The sequence below is a fragment of the Cheilinus undulatus genome, linkage group 16 (assembly GCF_018320785.1).
Source record: "Cheilinus undulatus linkage group 16, ASM1832078v1, whole genome shotgun sequence".
Lineage (NCBI taxonomy): Eukaryota > Metazoa > Chordata > Actinopteri > Labriformes > Labridae > Cheilinus > Cheilinus undulatus.
The window spans coordinates 11,452,534-11,479,078 of NC_054880.1; the positions used below are offsets into that span (position 1 = coordinate 11,452,534).

At 40.1% G+C, this 26,545-nt stretch overlaps 1 protein-coding gene across 3 annotated transcripts in view; it reads left to right on the forward strand.

The window, feature by feature from the left end:
• Positions 1-26,207, forward strand: part of cica (capicua transcriptional repressor a) — a 52,299-nt gene extending 26,092 nt beyond the window's left edge. For 2 of the 3 annotated variants that reach the window (XM_041807979.1, XM_041807980.1), the window contains exons 5-22: positions 471-624; positions 4,132-4,231; positions 4,339-4,521; positions 5,196-5,322; positions 6,856-7,028; positions 7,773-7,905; positions 8,333-8,415; positions 9,812-10,700; positions 11,173-11,315; positions 13,167-13,327; positions 16,135-16,378; positions 17,126-17,432; positions 17,838-18,004; positions 18,448-18,590; positions 19,402-19,553; positions 21,355-21,489; positions 21,583-21,702; positions 22,977-26,207. In XM_041807979.1, coding sequence (XP_041663913.1) covers positions 471-624; positions 4,132-4,231; positions 4,339-4,521; positions 5,196-5,322; positions 6,856-7,028; positions 7,773-7,905; positions 8,333-8,415; positions 9,812-10,700; positions 11,173-11,315; positions 13,167-13,327; positions 16,135-16,378; positions 17,126-17,432; positions 17,838-18,004; positions 18,448-18,590; positions 19,402-19,553; positions 21,355-21,489; positions 21,583-21,702; positions 22,977-23,239 — 3,677 coding nt within the window. In that variant the 3' untranslated portion in view covers positions 23,240-26,207. The remainder of the gene's footprint in view (positions 1-470; positions 625-4,131; positions 4,232-4,338; positions 4,522-5,195; positions 5,323-6,855; positions 7,029-7,772; positions 7,906-8,332; positions 8,416-9,811; positions 10,701-11,172; positions 11,316-13,166; positions 13,328-16,134; positions 16,379-17,125; positions 17,433-17,837; positions 18,005-18,447; positions 18,591-19,401; positions 19,554-21,354; positions 21,490-21,582; positions 21,703-22,976) is intronic. The other variant, XM_041807981.1, reaches the window with a different exon arrangement.
• The last annotated feature ends 338 nt before the right edge of the window (positions 26,208-26,545 follow it).

Genomic DNA, 26,545 nt, shown 5'->3' on the forward strand with positions numbered 1-26,545 from the left:
TTAAGCTCCCCAAATTGCCCTTGACCTTTAATATAAGGATTTGCTGCAAGTATTCATCCCCCTAATGCAGGCAAGTCTGAAGTCACACCAGTAAAATGGAACAAGCTTACTTAATGGCATCAATTACTGTTGTTCACAACTGCAGAATAAAAGAAACACTTTATATATTATAATTACAGAATGCAACTGCAAAATACTTCTGTAATACTCATCAGATTTTTGGCACATTAAGGCACAGTTTTCTGTACGTGCGAGTTGTCTTCAGCTCAGTCTGATATAAGGGGTGTTTTTCATACTACTGCAACAGATTATCACATAACGTAGTCACAGATTCTCACACCTCCCACAGTCAGTTGGCCAGAATAGAGCTTTCCATCAACAAGCTGCGAGCCTCGCGTTTACACATATGGCACTGTTACTTTCATAAAGCTTTTCTCTAACCGACATATAAATGTCTTCTGTTTTCTCAGAGCCTCGTTGCGGTGTAGCCCTGGTGAGCGACGGGCGGTCCGGCCCTCCAGACCTTGAGAGGGGATCGCCGTCATGCCCTCCCCCGACCAATGACAATCCTCCTTCAGACAGGGGCGGGGCTGACAGCGAAACAGAGAGTGATACTGATGACCCGTAAGTACAAAGACGTGTTGTTGTTTTGTGCCTTTTTTTCTCCCTCTCATCACTGAGGTCAGACTTTATTACAGCATCTTATGTTTTCTCCATGTTTATTTAGCAATAAAACCCATTCAACATATCATAATTCAGAGCACTCAGCCATGCATTTTCTTATGTTTGTCAAAGTCTAGCAACAGCTACGGTGATCAAACTGAATCAAGAGAAGAAATAGGGGAAGAAAAGAAAACAAAAGATTTAATTTATATTCAGGTGTAGAGTAGCTCTGTGGCACATTGACCACATTGGAAAATGAGGCCAGTCTGCCAGTCAGACCGAGAAAACTGCCAGACAAACTTTGATCCAATTTAGGTCTTGTTTACATGCAAGTGTGGTCATTCATTTCTGTTTAATTGAACGACCACATGGTTTATAATGGCACGCTTTCATGTTTATTGATGAAGTATTTAGGATTTCTTTGTTCTATTGATTATCAGAAGAAAGGGATATGTTCCTGGTGTGATTTCAGGGTGTTATTCCTCTTCACAAACTCCTAGTGTGAAATTATACCAAAGCTCTGTAAAGAAATACCAACTTGTTGTGCTTATTTGTTGTTGTGAGCTAATTTGAGACAGCAGCTTCTACATTATGTATTTCCTCTGTGAAACTCTCATAATGACTCAGTAGAAAGTAGATCACCATATACTGTAGAAGAAAATCATCATGACTATGTCTGAGTAGTTTGATTTTCCAGCTTTAAAACTCTCAACAACACTACACTCTGCCGGGTGCACTAACATCCACCAATGGCAGCACATCCGAAGAAACAAACAACAACAAACAAACAACTTTTATACCAGTTGCATCAGTGCTTGTGTGTGTGTCTTTGGCAAGAGTTATACAGTCTGTGCTTGCTCATTCCACTCAGTCTCAGGCTGTGTCTCTGCGTCTGGCTGGGTTATTGCTCTTTCAGAGTGACTCAGACAGGCTGCGTGGCTGTCTGGCTGCTAGTGTGGTTTTGAATGTTTCAGGGTCACTGTGCTCTCAATGATGGCGGCTCTCTTTAGAGCCGCCATCATTGAGAGCACAAAAAGAAAAGCTTGAAAAGTCTCTTAAGTGGTGCAGTGGTTACACCTGTTATCCGGCTACATCTCAATGGAGAAACTAAAAGCATTCACAGAAACAAAGTTGACATAATTAGCAACCATTTATTAGCTCCTTAGCTATTCTTATACAAATTGTTTGAGGAGAATACAACTACTGTTAACTACTTTCAGAACATTATAAATGGGTGTAGTTTACATTTATGTTGTTCTGTTTTTTTCTCTTTGTTTCATTGTTTCAACTACTTTTTATGCTACTTTTCCATCTTCTTTTAAGTCTCAGCTAATGCATCTATTAAACTACAACAACCTGTCTGCTCTTTTCAGCTGCAAGGAAAAAACAAGGCACTGACAGTCTTTGTAATGTTAGTTGAATAAAAAATGTAAGAAATCAGTATTCTCAATTGCATTTGAAGTTTTTTCCAGGTGTCCTTAGTGGACACTAGATGTCTGTAGCAACTGTCTGGAGAGTACTTAAGCCAAGTAGCTGCTTACCTGGGCTCCCTTTGTTCAAGGTTATGTTTAATTCTCTTTGTTGAATCAGGCCATACAGCAATGATAGCATTCAAATAACATCTATGCACAATTATTAGTAATGGCAGCTTCTGTTAAAGTAAAAGTGGCTTCAGGAAAAAAAAATATTTCATTCAAATTTGATGCATGATTAGAGTGTACTTTTAGTGGAGTGTATTATAGTGCTGTATCAGGGTCTTATTGAGAGAAGGACTTATGTATACACGTTGCCAACATTAAATATCCAAAGATATTCTGTAAGCCTTCATCCCTTATGATGTCTCCCATTATGTTTCCTTGTGTTTCCAATACAAAGAAAGCTTTTAAACCACCCACACGTTCAGGCATATGCCCATAAACACGCACAAAAATAGCACATCTGAATGAACCCCAACCAAATTATTACATAACCTCCATCTCAGTGAGACCTTGTGATTGCTCTGGTACTTGTAAAGTTTTGTCTTTTTTAAATACTTTTCATCTAGTCTCCAACAGCTAAATTTTACTTTTTAAAAGACTGTGTGTGCTTCTCTTTTGCTTCTTGAACTATTTGCACCTTTAAAACTTAACCAAAATGTGGAAACACTAAAACATCATATCATGTATTGTAGGCCCACCAGGAGATCAAATATCAGACACAGACACTCTCTCTGGAAGATCAAAGTTTCAAAATACTTCTCTCTGAGTCAGACCTGTTTTACTTTCAAATGTGACTTTTTCTTACAAGTTGCACAGACAAAACTAATCCAGGTTTATTGAGGACATACAGTGCTTAACAAATTTGTTAGACCACCTCCCAAAGTAAGGTTTTTGCCACAACTGCCCTAAATTAACAGCATTGGTAAAAACTGGTAAAACCAAAATCATTTTTTATGTTTCTGCAATGGTTACTACTCCAATATGTAGAAACGCTTTAACCGAAATGATATTTTTAATGCTAAAATATAATTATTAATTTTTAAATTTACTGATTTACAAAGAAACTGAAAAAATAGTAAAGCAAATTATTATTTCTTGATTAATATGTCAAATTATAGTTATTTACTTGCATTCCTGAACAGAAAAATTAGTTTTAGTGGTTGAATGTAATGCTTGATTAATTTCTGACTTCTCAGAGAAGCCCAGTGATCCGGCTCAAATTTGGGTATAAAAAGGTTAATTCAGTTTGAAATTTCTCATTCCTGTTCAAATGGTAAAACGCGGAGAGGTCACTGGAAATGAAAGAGTCCACATTAAAGCACTTCATGATGCTGGATGGTCTCTGAGACAGGTGGTCTAATAAATTTGTTAAGCATTGTATTTAATTCTTACGTGTAGAAATCTGTCATGAATATGAAAACCATACATTGAACTAATTTCTTATAACTTTCCTGTACAGGCAAGTGTCTCTATATATTATTATGTCTGTACCTTAATCGCTCTGAAATGAAATGCTTTCAACTCAAATTTGTAATCATTTTAATACTACTTTCTTCCAAATACTGTAACATAATTGTATCAAACCTACCCTAGTCTGGGACTGCCTCTGTTTGCCTTGTTTCTTATCCTGTCTCATATGGATTTTTCTCTGGAAACTATCCAGTGACTCACAAGAAGAGTACAATTAAGTATTCTTGAAAAGGGCAGGTGATGTGGGGTTTTTTTTTTTTTTTTAGAATTGACCATGTGCTGTGAAAACAGCTGAAGAGATAACAGAAAGGTTTTAGTTTCAGAATCAGCCAATAACAGGGAAAAAACACAAAGTCAAGACAAAGTCAACAGTGCATAGACAAAGTATCTTGGTAAATTTTGACTCCTGGTTCATTTTACGCATGTTACTGTACTAAAAGTTCCTCTCAGGTAGGAATTTCCCCTGATGTCTGTCTCTCATAGAATCACAGTTTCACTTTCCCTTTGTGTGTGAATACAGGTTTTCCCCAGGTGTGACCAACGATCCAGCTCCCTCCTCTGGCCCCATCAAGAGACGCACTCAGTCCCTCAGTGCCCTGCCGAAGGATGGAGACAGAAAGGTCAGTCCACCATGCTGGATCAGTATGGAAAATAAAACAAGATGGAAAAGTAGAGCCGCACTGATGTCATTTATAAAATTCTGTTGTCTTTTCAAACCGTCACCCAGAGGGAGAAAGATCACATCCGTCGTCCCATGAATGCATTCATGATCTTCAGTAAACGCCATCGGGCCCTGGTGCACCAGCGACATCCCAACCAGGACAACCGAACGGTCAGCAAGATCCTGGGGGAGTGGTGGTACGCTCTGGGGCCCAATGAGAAGCAGCAGTACCACGATCTAGCCTTCCAGGTACTTTAAAAAAATCAGTGGACTGTTATTATTATTTTTTTTTATTTCTTATTTTAAATTCTGAAAGACAGACATCGATTCACAGTGTACACATGGAAAAGTAGCTGTGTTTCCTCTGCAGTTCAGCCTTTTCTTTTTATAAGTATTAAAAAAGTAAGTAAAACATGGAAAAGGTGAAGTATGCACACAAGATCAGCCAAAGACATATCAGAAATTTTCTAGGGGGGAAAGTACGTAAAAATTACAACAATGTAGTTTGGTAAGATTAGATAGCACCAAAATATCCTTGGATGGTCTCCACCACGAAATCTGTCTGAATGGGTTTGACATATTTAACCCAGTTGGTCCAAAGTTGAACAAAAACATCTTTCTGCAGACGCAAACAAAACGTGATCACTTCCATAACATAAATAACATTTACAGTATCAATCCACTCCTGTATTGTGGGGGCTTCTGGAAGTAACCTGTGTCTAATAATAGCTTATTCACAGGTAGGATGCAATATGCTTCTATTTATTTATTTACCAAACATGAAGTTTAGTACTTTACTAACTATAATGCAAAACTGTCCTTAAGTGGTCATTCAGGTGTATTTAATTTTGAAATTAGGACATCCAATTGCATCAACAGCAATAATAATTTGCTCGTATAAACTAGACCCTCTCCTCCTCCAGGTGAAAGAGGCCCACTTCAGAGCCCATCCTGATTGGAAGTGGTGCAACAAAGACCGCAGGAAGTCGCTGTCAGAGGGCCGGGGGACACCGAAGGAGCAACGGGAGAGGAGCATGTCAGAGAGCATAGGTAAGTGTATGTGTTGATTGAGCTTATAGGGATGGAGTTTGCACTAAAAGATTTGAACTATCTTAACTGATTTTTCATTGTGAGAGATGGCAACAAATGAAGACTGATTTATCAGATTTGGTGTGCAGTGAGATGACTGACTCAGCACACTACATTTACTAACAGATTCTGTTAAATGAAAACCAGTCTCCACTCTCAATACTCCAAATCTCTGAGTTACTTTACAGCAGAGGTGGAAAGAGTACAAGACTGTTATACTACAGTCGTAGTACAGGTACAATTAAAACATACTCAAGTAGAAGTAAAAGTACTAGTCTATGAATCTACCCAAGTAAGTGCATAAAGAAATTAATTCAAAGCTTACTCAAAGTACTGAGTTGCTGCTTTTGCTGTACAACATGAGGGGGTTGTACAGTAAAATCTGATCCTTCCTTCATGGGCAGTAGCAATAAAAGAATATGAATCTTCAACCAGGTTGTTTAGGTAAAGTCACTCCTTTATGGTAAAGTGAAATGCTACAGCTGTTTTTGGAGTGCAACCATTCTTTCATTTTGTGCTACTGACCATTGTGTAAATGAAGCCAAGCCACTAGCCAATTTCATGTCTCTGGGAAAAAGTTTTGACCTCCTCATTTTAACCTTTAGTTCTTATTTTTGTACTCAGCAATTAATTATTTAAAAAATAAAGTGAATTACAATACTCCCCCAAAAATATACAAATATGTAAAATTATTGAACTGCCACCCCTGCTTTAGAGTGAATAAGCTAAATGTGGCTAGCTGTTAGCTACCTGCTACATCCATTGTGGTAGCAGTTTCAGTCCAGCTCCTCCTGCCTCGTCAGTTTGAATGTGGTAGTTAAACAGATCACATATAGATACTTGTGTTATACCCACAAATCAACAAGTTGGTCTTTAATTTCTGATGTCCATCTTACTTTATGCTTTATGTGTACTATCATTGCCATGGCCTTTTTGGTCACCTTGCTGCCTGATTGGATGTTGCTCTGTTACAATCCTGCTCATGCCTGGCCTCGGTGTTCTCCCCACACAGGATTTCTGATTGTAAATATTGAACATGTTTAATATTTATGATTCAGAGTCATAGTGGCTCCTGTTGTCTTCCAAGCAGATCAGAGGGGAAAAGATGATTTTTAGCACACTACACGTGACAAGAAAATCTATCAAGATAATATTTAGATCCGTCTGATAGTCTGGCGTTTGCTGACTTTGGTTTGAGGGAAGGAATCAGGTCAAAAATTGGCACTACAATCTTGATGGCACAATCCCCATCAACTGCTTGGAATGATTTTTGTCTCTTTTAGGGTCTTTCAATTACTTAATTCTCAAGTCCATATAGAACCATATCTTGAAAAAAAAACTGTAGTTATTAAAAATATTGTAGATGTTTATGGACATTCCAGATGTTTTCTTCTCAAACTGTGGACTTAATGTAACTGGTACTGTGTTTATTGATTGTTTCCATTAAAGCACAATATGATATTTTGTCTTAGCTATGTCTTTTCTCATTTTCAGATCCCCATTCAGAGTCCCAGGTGCTGGAAGGGAAGGGAGGGGGCTCGGGCTGGCCAGGGGGATCAGAGCGTCGAGGGGGGCTGTTTGTGGGGCAGCACCCCCGTCCCCGAGCCTTTTCCCAGAGTGCCGTGCACACCCTGGAGCAGAGGGAGAGGGAGAGAGACCTTGAGAAGGTATGAGGTTGTTAATCTGTAGCTCAGAGGCAGAGAACAGACCCTTGAGATTAAAGAAAATGTTTCAGATCACTAGCTAGTTTAATCTTAAGGCTTAAATCATGTGCTCTCAGTCTTGTCAAGCGTATTATTAAAGCACCTTTAACAAGTCTGCTGCATCTAAGAGAACAAAGCAAAAGTAAAACAAATAAAAGTGCAAAAAATGAAAGCGTCAGATGAAAACAGGGCAATGTTTGTGAGTATGTGAGAGCCTGCGAATCACACACAGCAGATGTGTGTCCTTCATACTGCACAGCATTCTGGTTGAACTCTTCAACTGAAAGCCCGCTGTTAAAAAAACAGTTCAAATGGACGCTCTTTGTTCTTTGTGTGAGGGCTTGAGTTGTTGCTGCTGAAAAACCCACTGAAAGCTCTGGGGGAGCTCAGCCTCCAACTTCAAAGGTTTCACTTTCTACTTTTTTAGTGCCTTTGAAGGTGCAAGACTGGTGTTTGCTGCTTCGCTCCTAATCACAGAGGGATAGGTCTGCATGTGAGCTCTTTTGTTTTGAAGGCATTCATGTTGGGCTGTGTGTGTATGCATGCTTTGAAAAAAGCGATGTTGCATCCTTCAGAACTGTTGTTCTCAAGTAAAGAAGACTTTCTTTTTAGTTTTAAGTTTATTATCAGTTTTCTCTCCCCAAAAAAGTTTGCAACATCTTCTCAGACAGTTTTTAAAAGTTGTAAAAGTCTTCTTTTTTCTAACAGGATGACGGGACAAGTTTATTTCGCCACCGGGCCCTGCCTCAGTCCTTGTACCAGGGCGGGGCCAGTGAGGACGTGACCAGTGATGAGGAGCGTATGGTCATCTGTGAAGAGGAGGGGGACGATGATGTCATGGGTGAGTTAGATGAACAGCAGCATAGTGGTCTAGTGGTGTTTAAAAAGCCTGTTGCATAACCACAAGGTCATAGTTTCAGTTCCCATAACAATCAGTGTGTCTTTAAAAAGCTTCAGCCTTCTTAGTCTAAATGACTATGTCAGCAAAACACTAGCCTAGCATATAAAAAAGATGCCGTGTCATCTGCTGAGCTCCAGTCATGGACTGTTAATCACCAGTGTTAAAATATAGCAGAAACAAAAGCACACAATTAGCTTTGGTGGTGATTAGATGGTTTCACAGCAGCCTTCTTCAAATTTACACCCAGATTCCAGCAGTGTAACTTCTTTCTCTGAGCTCTAAATGCAAAAATCATTTCCAATAAACAGTTGAAAGATTGTTGTGTTCGCTTAGATTGTTTGAATGCTAATCCACGTCTCACCCTCAGAGGATTCCTGTCCCGAAGGCTCCATTGACCTCAAGTGTAAAGAGAGAGTGACGGACAGTGACGAGGATGAACCAGATGGACAGGTAGCTGCAGTAATTATCAAATAACTTGAGCTATTATTCACCGTGGATGAATTGTTATGACCTGCATACCCGATCCAAAGATTACTCCTCTGATGCATAGGTCAAAAATGTTTCTTTGAAAGTATGCAGCCTGCTGAATATGCTGGAGTGTTTCTCTCATTGGCAGTAGGATAAAGTTACCACTCAGCCCACTGTCTTTCAGCTTGAATGATGTCACTGATATTTGAATTGATTGCCTTGGTGTAAGAAAATTTTCACAAAAATTTAAGCTGCATGAGTATATGAAAATTTCTGACCATCTATAGACTGAAATGTATGATAATATTTCTTTAAGTACACATGCTGATACTGTTTATCTTAAACTTTATCAAAGCTTATTTTGAAATACAAAGCAGCCGCCATGTTAGCTGTTTGTGTTTTTGTCTCTAAGGCCTTAGATCTCAACTGGTGGGTCAGGACCCAAATGTAGGTCACAAAGCTATTTTCAGTGGGTTACAGATGGTTGCCAGAGAAAAAAATTATATGGAAATTAGTCTTTGACATACTTTTATTCTGAAGGACCTATTCATCTCTTTTTGTTTGTCATACCTTTTGTTGCATCTCGAATCAAAACTGAACCATTTTCATCAGAAACACTTGTTATGATTGAAAATTTTAATACGTTTCAGCCGTGACTCGTCAATAGTGAGTTGGCGTTGGGTCCTGACTCTGGACCTGTTGAGAACCACTGCTCTTAAGTATAGTACACTGTTAGCCAGCAGCTAACAGCACAGTAAATAGCAACTGAACAAAAACCCCGGCATGGTATTGTTAGATGCTGAGGCTCTGAATGGGCTCTATGTCTGCAGTAAAGTATATGAAGTCACATCCCACCTTTCTTAACAAAACTATCTGTACTACCTTGTCCCAACCCTCAACAGTACAAGGCAGAAGAATAATTACATTAGTCTGTTTGAGATGTCCAAGATTATCTTCCCACATTTAATCTCTGAATTACTTAAATAATCAGGATTAATCTTGTTGCTATGGGAAATGCAGATTTGACAGAATGCAATGGAAGTCACTTCCAGTCATCTATGTCATATGCATACCCTCTATTCTGTTTATTGAAGCCTAGCTTTTCACTAGCTAGCTAAGATGCAGCTGAATTGTCAGTGTAGAGCCTTGAAAAGTCATACTAATTCTGCATGTAAGGCATCATATCGCCGGAGCTTTAATTTAAGCTTTTTTCTTTCTGAATTCATTTTTCCCATCAAACTTTAAAAACCCAAAGAGTTACTATAAGTTCAGAGACTTGTGTGTTCACAAAGATGAGAAGAACTTTACATAGTAACTTTCCTAGCTTTGATCTCTCTCCCTCTCTCTCTCCATCTCTCGGTCTCTCTCTTCCCTGCAGCATGGCTTCCAGCCAATGGCTCGCTCCTCGCTCCCTTCTTCCTCTCCCTCCATCCCTCACTCTGACTCCACCTCATCTAAAGGGAACAGCAGCGGGGGAGGAGGAGGTGGTGGTGAAGAGGGATCTGAGAGGAAGAGAAAGAGAGGTACAGATGGAGGAGAAGATGGGAGCGAGGAAGGATCCAAAAGAGAGGAAACAGCAGCAGGTGGAGGCGATGGAGGTGGAGGAGGTGGGCTGGGTGTCTCCTCTCTGTCCATCACAGGGTCATCATCTAACACTCAGGCTCCCCTCACTTTGACTCAGTCAGGTTTGACCCAGGTCCTCAGCACCGTCCGCATGGCCCCCACTATGGTGACCAACGTGGTACGACCCATCGCCAGCACGCCTATCCCCATCGCCAGCAAGGCGGTGGAAGGAACCGTTCCTCTCGGCTGTCTGCCCCAGGACAAGAAAACTACTCTCTTGATTGGAGGAGGTGGACCACAGCAGCTGCCAGTCACCGCAGGGGGTGGGTACCTGTCCTCATCCTCCTCTCCTGGTCCAGTCAGTGTAACTCCTTTGGGGAGCAGCGGCCTGGTCACTAGCCTAGTTCTGGGTGGGTCCTTTCCTGCTGCCCAACCTGTGCAGCTTGTCACCCCGCAGCCCCCACAGCCGCACACACAAACCCCGCTTCCTGTTCTCCACCCCACTGCTGCCACCTCTTCTCACACTACTCCCGCCAGCCTCAAGCCGCTAGCTCAGGTCCAGTACATCCTGCCAACAGAGAGCCCCTCATCCCCGCAACTCACCCACCAGCAAATTCTCTCCCTTCCCACCAATACTGCCCTGGCCAATGGCGTGCACTCGGGGGCGGGAATCAGAGTTGCGTCAGTCAGCCCCGGGACCAGAGGTGAGACGGAAAGCAGCAATTGGCTGACCAAATATAAGTTTTTACTGGCCCTCTACAAAAACTAAAAGAAATTGCTGTGATTTTATTTTGCTGTGTTTTTTCCTTTTTTTCTTTTAAATCACCTCCACAGGAAGCACTGAAAATAGATTTGATTGGCTTACATAAAGGGAGAAAAATTACTGACAGGAGAAACACTGTTGACATGAGTATGAACGCCTGCCACCCACCCATGCCTTAATCACTCTCTATTCATAATAGTCAGAGGAAACAGAACATTGTTCCAACCTGTTATCAGCGAGGAATTTCACTATTATCAGTCTGAAATGTCCTTTCTGTCTCAGTGTCTCCACCCACCCGTCGCTCCTGTGCTGACTTCACCTCACTTATTTTGGCTCAATTCATCTTTTTCTCAAGTAGAGAGTTATAATTTTTTTCTCTATCTCTCTCTCACTCTCTTCTTCTCACTCTTTAGTCCAAACCCAGTCGCCCGTCTTGCAGAGCAAGATGTTGGTTCCCATGGCAACAGTCAGAACAGGGTCTACTCCTCCTCATCCCTCCATCTCCCTGGTCGCTCCGCCTCTTCCTGTGCAGAACGGCCCGGCGACAGGAAACAAGGTAAGAATGTCAACACAGTAGATAACACCAATGTCAGCAGCATCAAAGACAAATAAACACCACCCTGATTTCTGACAGGTGACAGTGTTCAGCAGCAATTCAAGAAGATTAGACAGCACATGCGCCTGGAAAGTACAAAGTAGACTACACAGGGTTGGGGAAGGCAAAAAAAAAACACTTTAGAAGGAAATCAGATTTTATGCTCATATGCTGCATTTTAAAATTTTTAGATTGGTCTGACAGGGGGAATACGAATCATAGAGAAAAGTGCCTTAAAATGCAGTGGTTTGATGAAAACATATAGGTAATACAGAAACTTCTAACGGCATTCAGTGGGAAGGAAACTTGTTTTATTATAGACTTTATATAGCCTGTCACACCAGATAGTTTTATATATCCATTACATTGGTTATATTTCACGTTCATCAGGGAAACTGTCTTACAAAGTGTTTGGGAAGGGCAGGACTTTTCCAAAAATTCTCAAAAGGTGATGGGACAAACATTCTCCTACACATGCATCACAGGCTACTCAGGACATGCACAGCTCTGGTTGTAACCTAAGCTCTACAGACAGGCCAGCTGTAGTTTATGAGCATTGGAGCTTGTAGGGGAATAAAACTCATGCTGAGGCCCGTTGGGAGAAGTGCAAGAATGTCTTTCCACTAGGAGAAGCTTTCAGTGTGACTCTTTGCTCTGTTTTGATGAAGAAATTTGGCCCAGTTCTAATAAAACTGCTGCTATACTATAGCCAAATCTGAGCTAATCGCTACACTGGCAACAGCCATTGTTCATACTGGCTTACAGTAGAACTAAACCCTCCCATAACTATCATAAACTAATGCCAAATCAGGTCGGTTTGTTTGTGAAGATGGCAGGGGAAACTCAAGGTTATATGAATACTACCTTGTTTTTTTCTTCCCTTGTGATCTTTGGACTAATTCATCAGCAGTACATTTTATGAACATGGCGATCTGCATGTGTTTGGGGATTGTTGACAATAAACTATATTGCAACAATCATCCAAAACTATAAATTAAGTACAGAAATGACAGTGATTACAGGAGCGCAGATGGTCGAGTGGTCGAGTGCTACCCATGTACATGGGCGGCCCGGGTTCGAATCCAGCCTGTGGCCCTTTACCGCATGTCTCTCCCCACTCTCTTCCCTGTTTCCAAGTCTATCCACTGTCCTTCCTCTATCAAATAAAGGCATGAAATCTTAAAAAAATAAATCTTAAAAAAAAAAAATGACAGCGATTACCTACAGAAAACTATTAAAAGGTCAGTATAAGAAGCTTCAGTTTTGACAAGAGATGTTGCACCTCAGTTGGTGCATTTATGCGAGGGGCTTATCTGTGGATTTTTCCCTCTTGCTCTTTTGCACTCTCTCTTGTGCATGTGGATTACACAGTATATAATGTACACCTGGGTGGCCCACCCAAGTATAATGTATGTGTGGGAAACACTACCAAATCCAAATCAGTGTAAAACACTGGATATGGATAAACAAACATAAATTGCTCGTGGACTTTCTTGTTCATCATTGCTTGTTAGCTTAAGGAGAATTAATGAGTCATAAGCATGAATTATAAGAAATGTAATCATAAATATTCGAGTTTCAGCCTTACTGTCTTTCTGCATCTATGCAGAAGCACTAGTTTGTTTTATCAAAGAGCAAGAGCTTTGTGGACCATTAAACCACTTTGATATTTTTAGTTTCTCTCACACAAACATAACTTATACATTTTTGATAATCAGATGTGTTTCTTCTAAAGAACCTTAACTATTAGGAGTGTTTTTAGATTGTTGGTGAGAAAATCCTTTTGTTTTTATGTTTCCTTGTCCCATAAAGATTATCCAGATCGCTCCTATGCCTGTAGTCCAGACCAGCGTTCATCCTAACGGTGCAGCAGCAGTGCATTCTGGGAGCCCCTTTCCTGTTTCTGTGGCAACAGTGATGGCTCCCGGTGCCGCGCCTCCACAGACCGTTCTCCTGACCTCTCCACCCACCAGGTCAGTAACACAGTCCGAACACCTGAAAGGCGGCAGCATGTAGCCACTTTTGTTTTCCTCAGTTACTGATTCAGCTGGTCAGAGATCATTTGGAAATTCTTTAGTGCAACGATCATAGAAGATGCTGTCAGATTTTGATATTAGCCCGAAACATGACTTAAACTTGATTTGCTCTAAGTGTTCGATAAAGAGAGTCAACACTTTCAGTATGATTTTACGTTCCTTCACCTCATGGAGATATTGAAGTGTGAAATTTATGTTTCCATTTTACCACAGTTTCGAGTAAAAAAATTCCATTCCATTCCTTTAAAGCTAAAATGATGTGGGGTTAATCATTTTGTTGAATGACAAACAGTAATTGAGCAAAAATTTCCATAAATACAGAGCATTCAGAAATTATTCAGACCCCACTCAACTTTTTCAATTTTTTGATGTTGCAGCCTGATGCTTCAGTTGTTTAAATTCTTTTTTTTCCTCTTGTTAATTGAAACTTAGTACCCCGTAATGACAAAATGAAAACAGAATCTTAGAAACGTTTTCAAGTTTAATTAAAAGAAAAAACTGAAATATCACAAATCATAATTATTCAAACCCTTTACTTGGTTTTTAGTTGAATCACCTTTGGCAGAAATTACGGCCTGGAGTCTTTTTGAATATGGCGCAGCAAGCTTTGCACACCTCGATTGGGGATTTTCTGTCATTCTTCTTTGCAAATCCTCTCAAGCCCTGTCAAGTTGGATATCTCTGTATTTTGCTGCCTTCAGCTTTCCCTCGACCATGACCAGCCATCCTGTCCCTGCTGCTGAAAAATATCCCCACAGCATGATGCTGCCACCACCATGCTTCAGTGTTGGGATGGTGTTGGGCAGGCGATATGCGATGTCTGGTTTCCTCCAGACATAACTGTTAGAACTGAGGCCACACAGTTCTATATTGGTTTCATCAGACCAGAGAATCTTGTTTCTCGCAGTTTGAGAGTCCTTCAGGTGCTTTTTTGCAAACTCCAAGCATGCTTTCGTGTGTTTTGCACTTTGAGGCTTCCGTCTAGCCACTCTGGCTCTGACTCTGTGCCTTGCAACAATGCTGTATCTGAGCTCTGCAGGCAGTTCCTTTGACACCATGGCTTGGTTTTGCTCTGATATGTATTGTCATCTGTGAGGTCTTCTATAGAGAGGTGTGTGCCTTTCCATATCATACCCAATCAATTTAATTTACCACAGGTGGACTCCAATCAAGGTGTAATTAAGAGAAATGGGAGGCTCTGGAGGTAGATCCCAAGTGATATTGCAAAGGGTCTGAATACTTAGTGTGATATCAGCGTGATATTTTAAATTATTTCTTTTCCAAAATTCTGTTTTCACTTCGCCATGATGAGGTACTGAGTGCAGATGAATAAGACAAAAAAATGAATTTAAACAACTGTAGCATCAGGCTGCAACAAATCAAAACTGAAAAAAGAGAAGGGAGATGAATACATGCTGAATGCACTTTATGTCTGAGCCATCCTTCAAAAGAAAATGTGGTATGGATTTTTGTTTTTTGGTATTTTATGCTGGTGATCAGGATAACTTATGGTTTAAGGTTGGAGAGTGTTTCACACCTCTTCTTCAGTTTATCTGATCCCAGTCAAGATGAATCAGTTTGTTTCATTGTTGCATAACTACATTAAGATTGGTCTGTGTTTGCATCAGGACATTTACAAGTAGACCAAAATGAGTGATGTGCAAGGAAATTGCTCACAATTTGTTGTTGTTAATGAATACATTTAAAACTATAAAAGCAAGCACTTTTGATACTTCAACCTGAGATAAATACATATGAATCGACCTAAATCAACGTGGTAAAGTTACCACATTACATCAATTGCAACCAGCTGCAAATCAGCAGAAGATGGCAACAGTAGAGGACCAAAAACAGTTTGGTTGTACAAGAGTTAAGTAAGTGTCCCCCACAGCTCAGTGTATCTGTCATAGTGAGGGGCAGAGTGAGCAGAAAGTGTAAGTTTATTAATAGATCTCGCTATTTCTCCAAAAATAAATAAATAATTTGAATGATCATAGCCTACCTGGGAGTGATGCCCAGGTAAAAGCTGTGTGTGGGAAATGCTGGCTATTCATTACCTTTGTAATATTTCTCATAAAGACAGCAGCCTGATGAAAGGAAGAAAAAAAAGATACTTTTGCAATTGTTTCTGAAGATCCTTCAGGTCTGTCTGTGGTTTTTAACATGTCTGGTTTGATCCAGAAAGTACAATGCTTCCTGCAGTTAAGTTGATTTGAGTTTGGTTCATGTTTCCACTACAAACCTGAAACACTACAGTTTAAAAAAAAAAAAAAAAGCGGACCAAGACCCACCATCTTAAGTTGTCCTGGTCCAGTTGTTTGGTCTTCACCAGAGTCCAGTTGACGACTTTTGTAGCGATACAAACAAACCACACCAACTTGCCTAATGGACTTCAGATCATTTCAAGGGTGTGAAAGCACCCTTAGACTGATGGTCCTAATAGATCAAACACTTTAAAATGAGCTTAGATTTATTAGTAGTATTTTTAACACTTTTTAGACAACGTAATTCATCATCAGTTTGAAAGGACAGGTTGTTAGAATAATCATTACTGATTAAAAGGGTGGTAATTATCTGATTCTTTTAACTATGCAAACGAGAAGATCGTGATCAATTTTTTGTATGTGAGACTTGTGTTGGTGCATATCAAGCTATAGAGATGTAATTCGCCATTTGTTGTCCCCTGTTTTGATGCATAATATTCAGCTTCATCCAGCTCTGATGTTCAACACTCTCTTGTTTAGGATTACGTATGTCCAGTCTGGCGCAGGAGTTACTGCTGCATCACCCCAGCAGGGCACACCTGCCCAGGGCCCTGCGTATCTCCCATCATCTCTGGCAGCTCTTGGCTTCGCTGCGGTTTCCCCAAGTGGGCAGACCCTGGTTCAGCCAATCGTTGGTCAACCACCACTGTTAGCTCCAGCCCCACCCCTGAGCTGTCAGTCACAGACTTCTCCTGGTCAGGCCTCGGGAAGCACTGTGCGTCAGGTAAACATGATCAAAGAACTGTACAGTTTGGCACCTAAAACTTTTAACTTTTTAAAACCCTAGTGTGTAGGAGTGAGGTTTTGAAGAAAATCAGAAAACTAGAACGTCAAAAGGAGTTAATGATGTTTGAAAAGAGGCACATTAAAGGTAGTCTGTCTTTTCATCAGGTTTTATTTGATTCAAAAGATCATTTGTAGACATGTGAAGGTTACTGAAGTCTGTGCTGAGGATTAGGTTTGATTAATTTATGAGTCTTTTACTTAGAGTTTCAATTTTCAGCTTTGTGGAAGATTTAATTTCCTGATTGCAAAGAGTGTATGGACTAAACATCATCAGAATTTTCATGTTAGAAAAAGTAGAATCTGATTTGGAAAGGATGAAGCTCATGCAGCCCCAGAGGCAGCGGTCTCAAAGGTGCTAGATGTAACATTCTGGTATCAATTAATCATCACTGTGTTTGTTTTGAGACTTTAGGGAAAGTGCAATAAACATGCAAAATTACTGGTACTCACTGAAAGTCTCTATTGCTTCACTTTTTGTGGCACCATTTCTGAAACATTAGGTTGAATTAAAGCACTTTTTACCTTTAGAAGTAACAAATAGATTAAACTTCACTTCTTAAGCTTAAATTCTGTCCGCAATGAGTGTTACCACCTCTTGTCCTTCTTTTTATTGCACTTCAAACGAAGGCCTTTCTGCCACATACTACACACTTCCATCTCATCTCTGCTCTGTTTTCTTCTTCAGGTACTTACTGCCATCTACCCTGCACCGACCATTGCACTGCCTACTGGTGTGGTTTCCGTTACGACAATGCCGCCTGCAGTGGGCGCTCCCGCCCAGGACCTGATGAAACCCTCCTCACCATTGGCAACAGGAGTCCAGGGTTCTCCAGTGGCAACTCCTCAGCCTAACATTGCCATGGAAGTAGAGCCAAAGGTGGAGGTAAAGAAGGAAATCCAGCCAGATGGTCAGATTGAGGATGGAGGAAAGGGGTTGTCAAGCTGTTCTGCCAATTCCTCATTGTTCACCTGTATGAGTAATGCAACAGCAGGTAAGTTCCGCTTGTTGAGATTTGTTTCAGATTAAAATTTCAGTGTTATTTTATTAGCCTTTGGGTTTCCTTGCTCTTTATCTAGACTAAATAACATCTTCTGTTGTCAAACCTTTTTGATCATATAACCCAACACTTTTTTTACATGAATATGAAGTAATGCTTTGTCTAATTGGAATTAATGTCAGTCATTTAGCTTTCACTGACTTACGCTTTGAATTTTCAGATAGCTATTAATTTTTTCACATGTGGGATTGATTTATCTCAGCTGTTGTTAGTTGACGTTGATTCTGTCTGGGTTTTTTTTTTACAACATTTAAAGGTGAAAAGCATCTTTTTTAAATATAGAGGAGTTATGTTGTTGTGTCTTAAGAGGAAAATCGGAATCATCTTTATCTTTCACAGTGAAAAAAGAGGAGGACATCGGTCTGCAAATCAAAGAGGAAAATCTGAGAGATGGGCACAGCAGAGAGACACTGGGCGAGACAGACAAAGAGCGAGAGAGAGGGTTGAAGGAGTGCAGTGAAAAGATGGGTGATGCAGAGACAGACAGAGAGGACAGCAGCAAAGAGGTGAGAGGAGATGATTTCTTCCGCATCCATCGATCTTTGAAAGTGTAAATGAATCCCCTTTCATGAACTTATCCTGCTCCAGGAGCATAAAAACATAAAACAACATAATATCATGGAACAAAATCAATAAAGTACCTATATATCTTTATATTTATCTACCTATATCTTTGGTCAGGTGTCCTTCGAGGCCTCACTCAGAGTTTCTTTTAACCTTTTGTCTTCTAAAGAACTTTAATAGTTTGTTTCTGTCTATTTAATGTCGGAACAACTTTTTTCTGAACAGGGACAGCAGACAAGTGCATCCTTAGATAAATGGAGGAACAGTAAAGACCAAAAAGAAACCTTCTATCTGTTCCAACATGGGTCATTTAAGAGCTGATATTGACTACAGAGGGATATGATGAAGTTAAAGGATTTAACTCACCTCGCTCTCTGTCTCCCAGTCTGGACCTCGTTCCACTCCTCCGACGACCTCAGGTTTGGATCCCCCTCCTCCGCCTCCTGTGGAAAGAGAGCCCCCCTCTTCCTCAAAGAAGACCAAGTTCAGACCCCCACCCCTCAAAAAGACACCTGACTCTCTCGACAAGTAAGCATTACTTTAAAATCACAGAAGGGGTACAAATTTTGCATCGCAAGCAAACCTTTTTTTTTTTGTCATTTTAATAGCAACAAGTCGGTGTATTCTGTGTGGTTAAAAATAAATCTGAAATTTCTGAATTTTCTGAAGGACATAAAATTGGTCACGACCTTTAAATGAAGAAGTGAAATTGATTGTGAGCCTCTAAATATTTTATTTTGATTCTAGCCCCATCTCTTCTTTGACTGGAAGCAAAGCCTTTATTTAAGACCAAAGCCATTCTCTAACATCAGACTTTAGTTATCTCTTTTGTAGAATCAGTGCCAAACTCAAACAAAACAAGTCTGCCGTATCCTTCTGTCTTCTTTGGTCAATCTAGGACAATGTTCTCTTTATTTTAACAGTTTACATTTTCTCAAGCTGAGAGGTAGCGTGTCTTCTGTCATTATGGTGCAAAGCAGCTTGAAGATGAGATGCAAAAATCTGGAGGGGACTCCATTTGTTGACTTTGTCTAACACTGATTTTCACACATAGTGTCATCTAGCTCCATTTTTAGTTTGTGACAAAACCTCCAACTTCATGAAATTACGGTGGGAGCTCTTGGTCTGCTGGATGCGAGTGGGTGGAGTGCTCACCCTTTATGTTCTTTATTTAGACAGCAGAAGAGTGGTGGTGAGGTCACATGGAAGAGAAAGCCGTGGCAGATCTCAGCCCTCAGGCATGAGAAATGTGTATACATTCAGAGGATTTCCCTTGATATTTTATCCAGCTGATTAATGGACTTGAGATTCAAATGACCGCTGTGTTCTCTGTCTGCAGGGTCTTGTCGGAGACAAACTTCGAGGAGCGTTTTGCTGAGCTTCCAGAGTTTAACCCTGAGGAGGTCCTTCCTTCGCCCACTCTGCAGAGTTTGGCCACCTCACCTAGAGCCATTCTGGGAAGCTACCGCAGGAAGAGACGTAACTCCACTGGTGAGAGGCAAAAAGAGATGCCCACACATATAATTAAACACTTAAGATGATATATAGAGAAAATGTGGTGAAATAGAGCTCTTCTGCACAGGAGATACAAATTACCATCCACTTGTCTATGTTACTTTGGCGGCTATTTTTAATTTAGTCTTTGTATTAACATAAAAGTACCTTTTAGTTCTAGTCACATTTCAGTCATTGTCACTTTCAGAATGTTCGCTAGTTTAGTTAACAAAAACCTTAAACATTTAAGTCTAGTTTTAGTCAATAAAAAGTCCTGAGTTTTAGTCAAAACCAGTGCAAGCATGACCAGTACTAATTTTTCACTTGCTTTTGAAACAGAGGAAGTAAACACATAGGGCAGATTGTTCACTTACTAGTCAATCTAGGGCAGTATTAATCTGTAGAGTATGAATTTTATCCATAAAGTTTTAATTATAAGGAGAACAGAGAATTTTTATGTGTTCCAGTCAGAATTACAAAGCTACTTTAGCCTGCTGTAAGGGCATCAGAGTGCAATTAATCAGCAAACATTATTAAATCAAACCCCCCCCCTCCCCCGTGATTAATCTTGAAAGTCAAAACTTTTAATTTCTTTCGAGTAGTTTGATCAACCATATTGTAAAACTGATATAAATCTAAAACACTCATTTTAATGCACTTGTACTACTTTATTTACTTTAAAATATACTGACATACCTTGAATGCTCTCTTCCCAATCTCTGCTTGTATTTTTACGGATTATACACACAGTGAAGAAATATCATGGATTTTGAACATCCAACAGTCCAGCACTGACATTTTAGTTTTAGTCTTCATGAGGAAACTTAAACTTTATATTTATCAGAGTTATTAATATCAAAGATGTTTCTAGATAATCATAGTCTCATCTTCGTCATGGAGAGAATTTAGTCATCGTTTTAATTGACAGAATTAACAGTGTTTCAGTGTTATGCATTTCCCCAAAATATAGTAAATTTCACATATATTTCAGGTTATTGCTCTCAGTATTCAATGTACAGGAGTCCTCGTATATTTTTTAACATTGCTATTAATATAAGATTTCACATATCGTAGAAAAACAGAAGTATTCCTTACTTTGACCGTCCTCAGCCATCTCATCACCTTTGAGATTTTGATCCTCTGATGGATTTGAGCCTGCTCTTCATGCAGGAAATCTCATGCTGCGTAGCAAGATTTAACCCAAGAATTTGTCCAATTTCTTCATTAATTAAAAACACAGTTCTACAATTTTGTGAAGAGGAAGAGGAGGAGAGGGAAAATAGGCACAGTAAAAAAATAATTTGGTCCCAAAAAAACATCACCATTTAAAAAGATGCCCTTACTGTCACATGGTCTCTGTGTTTTGTGAAAAATGGTAGGTAATCTGCAGTGGAACTTTTATGCTACAATTAAAGTATCACAGATTCACAAAGGATGATAATCACAGATAATGTCTAAAATTATGTAAATTCACCTAAAGGTCCTCAGATCAAGCTTGTCCCTTATGAACAGGGCTGAGCTCATATTTTGAATAGAGCAGCTGTTTTTAACTTTTCATCCTTTCCTGTTTTTAATCTGACTCTTTCATTCCTTTTAATTTTCTCACCCTTTTTTATTCTGAATCCTCTCGTTCTTCCTTTGCTCTCTCTCAATGATCATTTAACTCCACTGTCCTCTCCACAATAACATTGATACTAATTCTCTTACCCATTCTGTCATCCTGCATTTTATTTTCTTCTGTTTTTCCCTACTTTTCTCCTTATTCTCTTCCTTAACCCTTGATATGTCCTGTGTTTAGAGCTGGAGCCATCTGCAGAGGACCCCAGCTCCCCGAGGAGGAAGACTCGCCGTCTCTCCAGCTGCAGCTCAGAGCCCAACACCCCCAAGAGTGCCGCCAAGTGTGAGGGAGACATCTTCACCTTCGACAGAGCAGGTCAGACAGGCACACTTAGTGCAACAGCTGCAGGACTACTCCAGATATGTACTGAAAGTAATAAGTCTTTCTCTTTATTCTTATATGTTACAGAAGGAGAGGATATTCTGGGTGATGTAGACCGGGTCCCATATTCTTCTCTGCGCAGAACTCTGGACCAGCGCCGGGCCCTGGTCATGCAGCTGTTTCAGGAACACGGCTTCTTTCCTTCAGGTAAACCACCTGTAGATAGCACCTGATGCCACGGTGAGAACAGCGTATTGTTAAAAAGATTAAATCTGTTTTTTTTTTAATATGAGGGTCTTAAATTAAGCTTAGACACTTTGTAACTGTATTACATTGATAATATCAACAATATACACAAGATGGGAAAAAAACATCAAAATCTTTTTAAAAAATATGATATTCTGGGAGATTAGTGACATCTTTACAAACAAATTCTGAATGTTGTTATGTTAAAGAACTTTGAAGGACACACTGAGCAGGTGGGAATTAGTCATCAGCCCAAAATTATTTACACCTCAAAAATGCCATTTTTCTAAAAGTATTGTAATGGCTTCAAAAAACCAAAAACTTCCAGAAAAGCCTCTGCTGAACAGGGTTAATACATGCAAACAAAACAAAAGGCAGCCACAGATTTAACGTCAACTCGAGATTTTAACAAACTTTCATGGAAAAATTATACAACACTTGAAAAATAAACAGTTCTGCAATGATTTCAGCGTCTTTGCCCATTGCAGTCGACAAACTGCCTCGCTTCCGACCTCACAGATGTCATCAATTTCCTTACATTAACAGCAGCTCTGATCTAATGGGGAGGGGAGACCAAGGCATAAATGCACCCAAATTCATCCACATCCACACCCACTCTATCAGGTCTACATACAACATTAAACAGGAGATTGAAACCAATAACAGAAACAATTATTTTATGTACAAAGGTTTGGCTCTTTGCTAATCTTTGACAAAATGATACATTGGTATGGCCCCAACAAGTTTCTTTTCTTGAATTGCCATGTGAAATATTTTTTGTACTTTTTTTTTTTTTTTTTATGATGTGAAACATAAATGGTATCACGAGTCTACTTCTTGATTATCAAGGAAAATGCAGGGATTAATGCTAGTTTTGACATCTGCATGTCATAGCTCAAAACATACAAATGTTAAGATGCATAAAAAATGTTTTTTTTACAGTACTGCTTTCAAAATAGATTAATATTTCCCAAAAAAGTACAAATGCATTGGCGCTATTGCAAACTTAAAGGTCCCTCTGCTGGCATTTTGGCAAACATTTCAAGTACTACTTTACACAAAATAATTGAAGTGTTTTATGCAATTATGTAATTGCACAGTCTGACATCAGAATGCGGTTAGATTAATTGTGCAGTTCTTTAATATTGCAGTGCTTTCTTGATTTGATTTTTATTAATGTGCTCTATCTTTTTTTCTTCTTTTCACTCCTCCCTCTTACGTTTCTCACTTTCCAGCTCAGGCCACTGCTGCATTCCAGGCACGCTACTCGGACACCTTCCCCAATAAGGTCTGTCTGCAACTGAAGATCCGAGAGGTTCGTCAGAAGATCATGCAGACAGCCACGCCTGGAACTCTCGAACCCGGGGGCTCAGCTGAAACAAGCCCTGCCCGGTCCCACAGCTCCTCCTTCAATCAATCATCCCGGGAGGACGGTGGGCCGGAGCAGCATGGAGACAAAGGCCGGAGCCCTGAGGAGCCGAAAAGCGAAGGATCATAAGCTGGAGAGGATGGAAATTGCAGGAAATCAAAGAAAGGAAGAAGAAAGAGAGAGAGAGGAGTGTGTCGTCTTCACAGAATGTTCTCGTATGTGTTGCACCAGTACTCCAGTGGGATCCGATTAACTGGCACTAAATCTCCACCAGACCTGGGCAAAAAAAAGTTTTGAATATGGTCACAGATATTCAAACTACTCAAGGTGTGCTTGATTTGTCCAATCAGACATTCAAAAAAAATGAAGAGCCTCAAAAGTGGATAAATAACATGCAAGTCCTGATGAGTCAAGTGCTCCTTGTAGTTTCTTTTTTCCAGTGATGAAGAATATTTTCAGTGAACACTTTGCCCAGGTCTGCTCTCAGCACATTTGTACAGTAGTTTGTAGTTTAAGACTCACAAACTCTGTGGTACACACACTCTATCTCTGGCACACACACAAACACTGGTGCGTATGTAATCTCCAGCATGCACATTATCCCACACACGCACACACCCTTACCAAATCAGACTGTTACTCTTGGTTGGCAGTCCTTAGGGGCCACCACCAAGGACCATGACACACAAAGGCACTTTGTCACTTATTGTGCAGATGCAGTTTGCTGTTGCCAGCCAGCCAGCCAGCCAGCCAGCCCTCAGATGCCATTGACTTGACCTCCTTCTCGCCCTTCCACTCCTCAGCACAGTGGTCGGGACACAAACACAACCCCAATGACCTCCACTTATATTCCACAGCCCCTCGATGCTGCAAGACAGACAGCACACACACTTAAATATACTGTACATTACATGCATACACTCAAACATGGACACATCTGTGCTGTGTGAGCACTTGTACACAAACATAGTAAACCCTGGTCTGACCAAGCCATTGGCCTGCACAGTTTTTAGTGATTGTAGTGAGAAGAGAAGCTGAAAGCATGAAATCTATTCGCTCCTGGAAAGTGAAAAGAGAACAGGAGTTGGGATGTAGTGTGACCAATATTTGCACCTTCAGTTATTGCCATTATGAAAGACTGAGTCCTCATTGGCGGGAGCTGATTATATATGTCTGTATGTCTGTTGGGGGGCCCTCCCCAAAACCTGTGTGAACAGGCTCCATAAAGAGATTATGTAAAGAGAGACTAATGGTTGTGAGGCTTTGAAGATTCAATGTTGATTTCAACACTGACTGGCTCCCAACAGAGCAGAAGAGGGAAAACGCAGAAGAAGAAACTGGAAGACGTTCATTGGATGAAAGATTTATATTCCACCTATAAGAAGACAGATAATAATAGCGAATAAGGACAACAACAGCAACAGAGCGGAAAAAAAGTAGAATTTTAACCAAACTTCTCTGAATCTCCCAGTGGATATAATGTTGCTTTCTCTCGTTATTGTTGCCGTGGAAATAACCAGTTTTACCGTGGCCTGTTTTTCTCTCGTGGCTCTATTGTGTTTCTTCTCCAGCATAAAAAAATCACAACACAAAAAAAAGAAAAAAAAAACTTTGGACAAAGAAGGGGACAAAATCAGTTGGTGGCAGCCCCTACTTTTAATCAAACCTGGGGCAGTTTTCCACCCACCCTCCCCCCCTTCCCTCTGCTACGATTTCTCAACAGACACAGAAGTGGGGGAGCAGGGGTGTTTGTCGTTTTGTTAAAAACGCAGAAATCAGGTGTTTGCACAATTTGTGCGGCCCCCTCGTCTGGGACTGCCGCAAGTTAAATCAGGAAAGTATTGTTTTTAGAGATTGTTTTAGTAGAAAAAATAATAATCTTGTTCCGTATGTTATCAACCTCCCTTTTCCTTACCTTGTCCTCTTCCTCTCCTCTCAACCCATTTCTCCTCAGTCCTGTCCATCCTCCCTTCCTTACCTCTATCGAGTCTTTAAGACCTCCTCAAGTGTTGTTAGAAAGTGCCCTTAAGCACTGGTCCCGGGTCAAGCGCTATGTAGCTCAGGATGGCTCTGGTTAGGGTTAGTTCAGGGAAAGCAGATCCTAGACCAGCCCTGGAGGGCAGTCTCTGGAGCCCTCCCCTCTTCCCTTTCTTCTCGACACTTTATCCTTTCCCGTCAAATGGTGCAATAGGACATTTTATTTTTTTGGAAGTGGGTGGGTTATTTTGTTTCCGGGGAAAGGCTCTGTGCCATAGATATTAAACCCAGTGCAGTAAGTAAGAGGAATGAAATGTTGTGATACTATCTTTAACTATGGTATAAAATAAAAAAAAGAATCACACAATTATTGTTCTTGTTGAAGAGATAGAGGGTTTAACTTACTAAAAGTCAAAGACAACTTTTGAATAGCACTTTTTTGGCTCTTTGCTTCCCTGGTGAAGAGTGGGGGTAGTTATTATTATGGGTATCTCTTTTGTTTCTCTGTATACAGTTGGATGTGTGCAAAAATATATATACTGGTATTTCCATATTTGTGCATTTAGGTCTGTGTTTGGGTGTGTGTGAATGTTTTAGCACATGCAGGTAGTGTGTGTACACAACCAACCTCTTGTTTTTCTCCACACAGCAACATAATCAATAGTCTATTTTTCATTGTATTCTACATTCTATATTCTACTCTAGAGACAGTATTTTTATAGTCACCATGACTATTTTGTCCGCCATCTTGACTGTTATTGAACCAAATTCAGGATATATACAAGCTATATATTCAGGATATATATTCTATAAATATATATAAAGACACACAGGTAATAGAAGACTATCAATTTACATCTCTGGGGTTAGGGCTGTTAAGTGTCCATCTGCATGCATGTGCAATCACATGCACACGTGCACACACACCCCCACAGACATATGTGCATACACACATGTATGCGTGTACACTGTATGATTGTGCTTAAAAATAAACTGTCCTTACTTTGGAGAAGGAATTTTAGGATGAGCGATGTGAGTGTTATCTCATAAGCAGGCATGTTGACCATGTGCAATATTTCTAAACAACAAAAAACTAAATATTGAAAATATTAAAGATCTAACACAATGTTTTATGTGCTTGTATTTTTTATATGTACTGATTTCTCCAACAGAGTTTATGCCTTGTTAATCATCAGGATCAGATTTTTCAACCCTACTCCCTAAATTATTGTAAACCCTGCTTGGACTTTGCTTTTTCTAAATGATACTGGAAGAGAACAAAACTGGCAGTAGACTTATAAACAAGATCTCCTGATGCAGGCACCTGGACCTACCAGGCAAGTCCCTCAAATCCCTGGAACAACCAGGGTGTACTTTTCTAGCGGGCCTTTATCAAGCATATCAGTGCTCAGAGAGTTTATTGGATTAGAGTTGCCTTTCATGTCTGGCCATATTGGG